General features: G+C 37.5%; 1 protein-coding gene across 1 annotated transcript in view; it reads right to left on the reverse strand.

Annotated features, from left to right (window-relative positions):
- The window catches only part of IL26 (interleukin 26), a 31,124-nt gene extending 22,257 nt beyond the window's left edge, over nucleotides 1–8,867 (reverse strand). The window contains exons 1-3 of the mRNA XM_006859612.1: nucleotides 8,672–8,867; nucleotides 8,545–8,601; nucleotides 8,236–8,370 (exon numbers count right to left, since the gene is read on the reverse strand). Coding sequence (XP_006859674.1) covers nucleotides 8,236–8,370; nucleotides 8,545–8,601; nucleotides 8,672–8,842 — 363 coding nt within the window. The 5' untranslated portion in view covers nucleotides 8,843–8,867. The remainder of the gene's footprint in view (nucleotides 1–8,235; nucleotides 8,371–8,544; nucleotides 8,602–8,671) is intronic.
- Between the last annotated feature and the right edge of the window lie 1,114 nt (nucleotides 8,868–9,981).

Consider the following 9,981-nt stretch of genomic DNA (forward strand, 5'->3'; position numbering starts at 1 on the left):
GAAACCCTGTACAGGGTTGTTGTTATGTGCCGACTCCACAGCACATAACAACAGCAACAATATGCATGTGAAAGCTGTACAATGAATAAGGAAGACCATAGAAGAATTGATGCATTTGATTTATGGTGTTGGAGAATAATTTTTTGAAAGTACCATGGACTACTAGAAGAACAAATATAAATTTGTGTTGGGAGAAGTACAGCCAAAATGCTCCTTAGAAGCCAGGATGGTGAGACTTTTTGTCTCACACTTAGAGCACAGTATCAGCAGAGACCAGTCCCTGGAGAAGGACATCATGCTTAGTAAAGTGTATGGTCAAAGAAAAAGAGGAAGAGCCCCAACAAGATTATTTGGTGTAGTGGTAGCAGCAATGGGCTCAAGACTAACAACAATTGTGAGGATGATACAGAACTGGGAAATGTTTTGTTCTGTTGTGTACAGGGTCGCTCTGAGTCAGAACCAACTCAAAGGCACCTAACAACAACAAAAAAATTAAAGCAAATATATCACTGAGGAAATTTTTCCCAGTCATCCACTGATCTTAAAGACATGTTTAAACATGCTTTATTTGGGACAAACCTATGCATGTATGAAATAGAACACCCATTTGCGATATTTTTTGACTTATTCTCATATTATGTGATTTAAATATCCCAAGAACTACAAGATGAGATTAACATTATTGCTCTTGTTAGTCCTTAAGATTGCCATTGTTGTTAAGTGCTATCTAGTTGGTTCCTATCCATAGTAACCCTGTATAGGGTTTCCGAGAGCTGCTGGTGGGTTTGAACCATTGACCTTGTATTTCAAACCAACCTTTCAGTCCAGTGCACTATCCCACAGAACCACATCAGGTCTCCCATTAATAAGATAGGAAACTTATATCCAAGTTGTTGTTGTTGTTAGGTGCCATCAAGTCAGCACCAACTCATAGAGACCCTATCCACAGCAGACGGAAACACTGCCCGATCCTGGGCCAACCCCACTACTGCTGCCATGCTTGAGTCCATCGATAGCCAAGTACATCACCAATAAATGCCAGTCCTGGGATTTTAACTTAGATCTATCTGTACTATCAGGCTGGACTGCAAACTACAAGGTCGGCAGTTCAAACCAACCAACTGTTCCTTGGAAACCCTAAACAGGGTCGGTACAAGTTGGAATCGACTTGACAGCACTTAACAACAACAACAGTGTAGACCTAGGATTTTTAACTTTAAAGTTAATCAAAGAATAAGGGTTGGTTTCACATTCCAGTTCTTGCTTTATTAGTTCAACCAATTTCAACTTAAAATAAATAAATAAGCATCTGTAATTACAAGACTAATTAATTGGCAAGCTTTTACAAGTTAATATGCTAGTTTCAATGATGATACAAATTATTTATCAAAATCACTACAAGAAATGGAGATACAAATATGTAATTTGCCAATACTAATCAGACTTTAAAATTACACACAATCAACAAGAATAAATGTAGCTTTCAAATTACCAATTACCGTTCAGGTTCTAAAAATGTTAATAAGTGAAATGATAAGATCTTGAAAATTAATGGACTTTTTTTCAGTTTCAAGTTTAATCAATAGCAATTGCACAAAATTATTTTATGAATTCAAATAGGCAACTGTCAAGTTCCCTTTCAAGTCTGAAAATATTTGAGTCCTATAAAAATCTGGATAATTTTTTCCTATGTATACATAGGCCAATTTTCCAAATATCATGGTTAGAAAAATAATTTAAAATAAAAAACATTTTTTCTTTGAATAATTATATCAAATCAAGCTAACTGAAGAAAAAAAACACATTATATTAAATGCAAAAATCTTATAACGTTGCCAAAAATAATGAGATGACATGAAAATGCAGTGATCCCTGTGATTGCAGACCTTGAGGCCTTCCATGATAATTACCATGCTGTATCTTAACAACAACAACAACAACAACATCTTAAGAGAGGCTGAGGAAGATGCCAATCTTAAGAGACATGCAAAGAATCCCAAAAGGCTTAGAGAAATCAGAAAAATACCATAAAAATTAAAAATAAATTAAGAACATGAGTTGATAATGATACTCAAGGGGCAAAAATGACAACAATTCATTGGGCACTTTTAGAAAATGTTAGAAAACTAATTTCTCATTCTGAAAGCTGGTAAACAAAGAAAAAGAATCAAGCATTTATCCTGCCTGTATTTTTTATATGATAGCCCCTCAGGACAATCAAATAGTCACAGGTAGGATCTGTTTACAGAACTGTTCCAGCTTATGAAAAAAAGAAGGCACAATAAAAAAAGCTTAAATATAATTTTACAACCTTTTATGAATTAATGGATCTAGACAATAATTATCAATACTTGCTAAAATCACAAAAACAGAGATCACATAGTCTATGCCTCTTAATGAAAATGCACAAGTGAACTTACTAAAGCTTCAGCTGTGGTTTTGATTGAGTCTCTCTACATAATACCAGTGTGTAAGAAATAAGCAGAAAACACAATCAGAAAATTATAGGCAACGACTGATTTCCTTAACAAATGAATTGCAAAGAGAAGGAGAAGGGAAGAGAAGAAAGGAGGAAAAGGATAAGACAAGGAGAAATATGGAGGGGATCTTTCTACTAAAAGGAAGAGAATAGACATGTTAACCAACTGCAATATTTAGACCTTGTTTCAATCTTGATTCAAACAAATTTACTTATAAAAAATTTAATACAATCAGGAAATTTGAATAATGGCTCAATATTAGGGAATCAATGCTAATATTTTAGGTCTGATAAAAGCAATGTAATGTGTGTGTTTATAAAGAATGTGTTCAAATCTTTTAGAAATAAATAATGATATAGTTATGGATGACATTATATGATTTTTGGGATTTTCTACGAAGCAATCCAGGGTTGGGCAATTTGGGGGAGTAGATGAATCCAAACAAGCTGAGTGATACATGGAGGTTCATTTATTTCATTTCTGATTCTTTCTCCAGCTTTGGATATGCTTGAAATTTTCAATAATTTTTTTTCATAAATAAAATATTGTTTAACAATAAACAAAATAAAAGATGAAGAAATAAGGACCATATTTATATTCCCATCTGAAGCAAATGAAAAAAAGCTTGCAATATATTAACATAAGGTAAGAAAAGAAACAGTTACAGAGAACCATACAATTTCCTCAGCTTTACTAAATAGCTAATATCCTGGAAAAGTTGCAGAACAGTGAGGGAAAATGTAGGTGGAGAACAGCATTAGTTTAGTTGAAGAGAGTGAGCTGGGCGCCTTGTAGACAAGACAGCTGGAAATCATAGGACAGAGTACCAGAAAGGAGAAAGCTCCAGAAATATACAGGCGTCTTGAGTCTTCAGTTGAGAACTGATCAGCAGATATTTCAATAACCTCATATGCATGTGAAAGCTGGACATTGAATAATGAAGACCGTAGAAGAATTGATGCTTCTGAGTTACGGTGTTGGAGGAGAATATTGAAAGTGCCATGCAAAAGTACCAACAGATCTGTGTTGGAAGAAGTGCAGCCAGAATGTTCCTTGGAGGCCAGGATGGCCAAACTTCGTCTCTCATACATTGAACATATTGTCAGGAGGGACCAGTCGCTGGAGAAGGATATCATGTTTGTTAAGATGGAGGGTCAGAGAAAAAGAGGAAGACCCCAAACGAGATGGATTTGCCAAGTGGCAGCATCAATGGACTCAAGTGTGGCAACAGTAATGAGGTTGGCCCAAGATCAGGCAGTGTTTTGTTCTGCTGTGCATAAGGGTCACTATGAGTCAGTAACAACTCAATGGCACCTAACAACAACAACAAAACAGGTCAGGTCACCTAAGGGCAAGTCCCCTTCCAAAACTAAGACTCAATAAGAATACACGAGTAGACACATGCTCTGACTGGTGACCATGTTGGTCACTGATAAGGGGAAGTGAGGAAAAAACAACAATGAAGCCGCAAGCTAAGTCCAACCACATTCAATAGACTCCTGTGAACCCGGGTGAAGTCCTGGTTGGCCAGCAGTTTGGTGACCTGAGGACTTCTGGGTCCAGAGTCAGTGACATAGACACAGAGGACTAGAGTGGAGAATGAAGCATCCAGCTGATAAGAAGAGAGGGCATATGCACAAGAACATGCACACTTGCAGATAGTACCCACTTGACCTGGCTTCAATGGCTGGATAATCAGAGCTCAATTAGAAGAAGAAAGAAGAGGGAAAAAAGAGTAATCTGATACATTTTGATGAACTTGACCTACACCTATGGATACAGTAGCTCAAAAGAGGGAACAAATCTTTACAGCAAGGATCATTCCCACCCCCTCAATACATAGGGTAGACAGGGATGGGCAATTTGGACATTGGCTACCCAAAATTGTGGGGTTACAAAGGCAAGAAGTGACTTGCTTACAAGTTTTCAAGAGGGAGCCTAGATCCAGGGTTGGGGGGAGGATGGGGGTGGAGAGTAAAGGTAATACAGAACCAGCTACAATCATACATTGACAGAGAAATTCCAGACATTCAAGCTGGATTCAGAAGAGGACGTGGAATGACAGATATCACTGCTGATATCCAATGGATCTTGGCTGAAAGCAGAGAATATCAGAGATGTTTTCCTATGCTTTATTGACTACCCAAAGGCTTTTGATTGTGTGGATCATGACAAGCTATGGACAACATTATGAAGTATGAATATTCTGGAACACTTAATTGTACTCATGAGGAATCTGTACCTGGACCAAGAAGCTGTTGTTTGAACAGAACATGGGAACACTGAATGGTTTAAAATTAACAAAGGTGTGCGACAAGTTTGTATTCCTTCACCATACTTATTCAACCTGTATGCTGAGCAAATCATCCCAAAAACTGTGTTATATGAAGAAAAATGTGGCATCACAATTGGAGGAAGATACTAACAACCTATGATATGCAGATGATACAACATTGCTTGCTGAAAGTGAAGACGACTTAAAACATTTACTGATGATCAAAGAGCACAGCCTTCAGTATGGATTTCATCTCAATGTAAAGAAAACAAAAATCCTCACCACTGGACCAATAAACAACATTCTTATCAACGGAGAAAAGATTAAAGTTGCCAAGGACTTCATTCTTCTTTTTGCTAACCCTACTCAGCTACTAATTCAGAGTTCCTCATAGAGCAAATACTCAGTAAATTTATATTAAATAGGTGGCAACCTCTGCTGCCAAAATTATCAAACTATAATTGGTCAAAAGATTAAACACTAGTTTCTAAATCAATGTCTGAGGATACTTTCTAAAGTTCAGGTTATTCCTATCACCTTCTTTCTTTACACTTTCACAGTCATTGATATTCTCCAGGTTATGCACTCCATAGCTTGTGTGACAAACAACAAAAGCAAACAAGTGTCAACTTGTGATGGAGACTCAAATTCTTAACTCTATTAGAGATTGATGAGCCCTGGTGGCACAGTCAGTTAAACATTGGGCTGCTACCTTCATAGGAGAAAGATCAGGCTGTCTGCTCCCATAAAGGTTTACAGTTTTGGAAACCCTAAGGTGCAATTCTGCTCTCTTCTATACGGTTGTTAAGAGTTGAAATAAACTCAGACATTGGCTTTTGTAGAGGTTGGTCAGATGATGTGCTCATATTTGGCCATAAGGGGGAGCCAGCCACCTTGGTAAGCCAAAACAACCAGTGAGAATGAGTCACACTGTTTCCATAGCCCCTAAATATGAATGAATCCTAATGGACAGATTGAGGGGAGAAACAGAAAAGAAAAGAAAAAACTTTTTCAAAAGCAAATAAAAAAACCCAGAGTTCCAAGAAAGAGCTATACCTTCTAAGCTTTTCATTTGGAATAAGTGTTTGTATGGGTTCTCTAACTATTCGAGCCAAGAACATAGGATCACTGGTAAAATCACATATGAATTTGGAGGTCACAGGTGCTCATATACACTGTACTGTATCACTGAGATTTTCTATAGTGTCTAACATTATAACAGATTTCACATAAAAGAACACTAAATGGGATGGCAAATGTAACTAAAGAGAGAGTCAAAAACTCTAGCAGAAACAAAAATGTTGGTGCTATTAAGTGCTGTCGAGTCAATTCTGACTCATAGCAACCCTCAATATAGTTTCCAAGGAGCAGCTGGTGGGTTTGAACCACCGATCTTGTGGTTAACAATCCAGTGCTTATTTCACAGTACCACACCAGAACCCCAGAAAAGGAAATGAAGGAACTTTTTATAAACTCCACTTTTAAAAGCCTGCAGAGGCTCTCTTTCCTTCAGATACCGAATTGTGAAAGACTCTGTTGTCCCTTTGGATGACTTCACACAAACCTACACTGACTGCCCTGCTGCTGTTGTGTTAAGTGTCGTCAAGTTGATTCCAATTCATAGCAACCTTGTATAAAGTGTCCGAGGAGCAGATGGTGGATTGGAACCACTGACCCTTAGCCTATAGTACCCCACTCTCCTCATTTTCATAGTTTCCCATAATATAGAGTCTTTCAATGAATTACTCTCTCTCACTTAGGAGTACTGATGTGGCGCAATAAGAAAAGCACTGAACTGCTAAGTACAAAATTAGTTCAAACTCACTAGCTGATCCTTGGAAACTCTATACAAGGTCACTATGAGTCAGAATCAATTCAACAGCACTTAACAACAACAACTTAGAGTTTTTAGTGATCAAAACTCTCTTTACTGAGGTAATAATAAATAACCTAATCATCTGACCATAAAGGAAAATTTAAACTGAACAATCATTCAACTTAAATTTAAGAGAATATTTGTAACTATTCACTACCATAGTAATATATCCTTGTAGATTACCTGAGCCCTGGTGTAGGACTGTAGAATAAACACTGGACTAGGAACCACAAGATCAGCAGTCCAAATCCACCAGCCGCCCTTAGAAAACCTATACAAGTTTGCTATGAGTGAGACACGACTCCACTGCACACAATAACACCAACATAGATTTCCCACCACTGCCATTTATTCAATTCTGACTCATAGCAACCCTACATAGGGTTTCTGAAACTGTAAATCTTTACAGGATCAGACAGTCTCATCTTTCTCTGGTGAGTGGCTGGTGGGTTTGAACCTCCAACCTTGTAGTTAGCAACCCAATGCATAACACACATTGCCAACAAGACTCCTTAAAGACATGTATAGAATAAACCTAAGATAAGTGTTGATCTTTCCATTATTTCAGGAAAGAGAATACGGTCCAGATCATTCTCTGTTTGTTTACAAAGAGTACTAAGTTATAATTTTGATTGTTGTTTTAATGGAATATGAAAATTTATGAAAGACCATGCAACCTAAATCCCAAGCAAGGGCATAATTTCAATATAAACTAACAAAAGAAAAAATGAATGTAAATTCTCCAAACATTTTACCTAACTAACGAAATCACACTCAAAAATGCCACTGCCCTATGTGCTGGAATTTGTGTTACTGGGCACGTAATGGACCACAAGAAGAAACACCCAACATTTAACAGAAAATGAAACTTCCACTGCCCTGTGTTAAAGTCTCCATAACCATTCCTCTAAGAGTAGAAAGTTTTTCTCCATCTTGCATCCCAAAACCTACTCCAGTTAGCACTGTCTGCAAGACACTACCACAGGAAGCTCAAGAAAACATATGTGGAGCCGAGCAAGGTTACAGGAAAGATTCAACGTCCTCTCAGAGACAATTAACTAATATTACATAGATTCTTTCTCCTCCTTCACTCCCACCCCCTGGTCAGCACTGGTCTACTATTATCGTGGAGGCTTTTGTAGAAATGTAGTTACTTCTACCGTCTTAGTTCATTCCCCATTGTTTCCTGTGAGAGTGTCATTACCGTGATTTAGATTCATCTAGGTACCGAAGAAGACATACTCCCTAAAATAAGCATTTGATTGCTGATTGCAAAGTCTGATCCCATAAAGATTAATGGTCTCTGAAATCCTACGTAGGGTCACTATGAGTCAAAATCAACTAAATGGCAGAATCAACTCAACTTGCACAAAGTGTATTTCCTTGCAAGTTTGCTTTGATTCTGCCTTAGAAAGGGTACCTCTATAGAACTTACACAGATAACAAAAAGGCAGTTTAAAACTCTCAATATGAAACTTAAAAGAGAAAGAGAGAGAGAGAGAGAAATGAAGAAAAATATCAGCCTAGAATAATGCTTGAGAAATATTTGACGTGGAAATCATAAAATGAAGGAATGTTATATGTGTATTGCTGCACATACTTACACAATGACTCAACTTCTGCCTAAGACTGTGGAAGTCTTGCACAAAGTGTATTTCCTTGCAACTCTTTAATTGGAGGTGGCCAAAAACATCTTCCATGAAGAAGGACAGAATCTGTTCTTGAAATCTGCAATTTTTCTATAAGTAAGATTTAAGACATTGTGTGAGGTAAACTATTAATAGTTTTCATTTTAAAATGGCATGGACACATCCTCCTGATTATTACTTAATGATCATCTGGAAGAATAAAACTGTAGGCAAAAGAAACCAAACAAGTAGAAAAGTTAAAAGGAAAAACACTCTCTGACTTACCATGAAGAGCTTTTTTGTTTTCTTTTTTAATAGTCTTATATTTTTTATGTGATCTTCCTGCAACAAAACAAAGAGAAATAAGTCTTGTCCAGGATTATGAATATTCTAAGCAGTGTCTAATACTTACTGGAATGGTTGCTTTGAGCCATGCTGTCTTGATAAAGAGACTGTCCACAGCGTGGGTCAGAGTTCCCTTTGAGCAGCAACTTTTGGTGAAGGAAGTTTGCTTGTGCTTGGCAGTGGCAAGAGACAGGGTGACAAGCAGCAACCCAGACCTCAAAATGCAATTCACCCACATTTCCCTCAGCCCTACTCTGGGCTCCTGTCACCAGCAGCAGCCAGAGAGTTACTAACGTTGGTTAGATGAGAGGATAACCTATTTATTTTAGCCCTCAAAGTAACCTCTCCACGGATGCTATGACAAATGACTTACAGTTTATATACAAGAAGAACACTTTGGTTGCTCTGTTGTTTTTTTTTTAGAACTTGCTTTATAATCAAAAAAAGTTGACCACACCATCTGTGACATTAGGTAAGAGCTCAAGATTACTGGTAGGGTTGGACTACAGTTTCCAAAACAAAACTTCAGTTGCATACCATATTAGGGTTCATTATTTTAACAGTTATAGAATGCCATGCCAATAAGAGAGCCTGATCTCTAGGAGGCCATGTTTTTATTATTATTATTATTCCCCATATGAAAAATCTCCTTTAATTAGAATCTCAGAAAAATTCAACCAAGGAGTAGAGTGGGAAACGCTCTGTGACCTGCTCATAATACCTGATGGTTTTATAATTATCCCATGTCAAATCCTTCTTCTTGCTCTGCCTCTTTCCCTATCAAATGTTTACCAAGGAACTATACACACAAAAAAAATTGTCTAGGCATGGAGAGATAGAGCATCTAAGGACTCCAGACTCATGAAAAGAGAAAGGCTGTGTGATGGCAGTCAGGAGGCAGGCTTGCAGAATGTGCCCTTTGGTTAGTTGTTTAAATGATTATGTATTCCTGAATGTTTTTGTGTATATTCAAAAAAAAAAGAAAAAGCCAGAGGGAATAGAAGCAAATGCTGTTGAATGATGATGCATGGAGGGGACTGCAATCATTGTGATGAAATGAAATACGACAGAATGAGTGTAAAACCAATGTTCTCCCATATAAACTATCACTCAATTCACAACAAAAACTTTTTAATAAATAAAAAATTGTCTAGGGACTAGGGAGCCACCAAAGTGAATGCCTCATGGATTACCATCCTCAGTTCTTCCAAGGATGGCAATGAGTCCCATTTCTTCTAATGGCAACAAGTGTGGTTTATCAGCCCCAATGTAAGAGGTGGACAAAGAAGGCAATATTGATAATCACAGCATAGTGGTGGTGGTGTGCCGTGGCATTGGTTCTGACTCATACCGACTCTTCATAGAGTTTCTGAGGCT

This window comes from Chrysochloris asiatica, unplaced genomic scaffold (genome assembly GCF_000296735.1).
Source record: "Chrysochloris asiatica unplaced genomic scaffold, ChrAsi1.0 scaffold00033, whole genome shotgun sequence".
NCBI classification, from domain to species: domain Eukaryota; kingdom Metazoa; phylum Chordata; class Mammalia; order Afrosoricida; family Chrysochloridae; genus Chrysochloris; species Chrysochloris asiatica.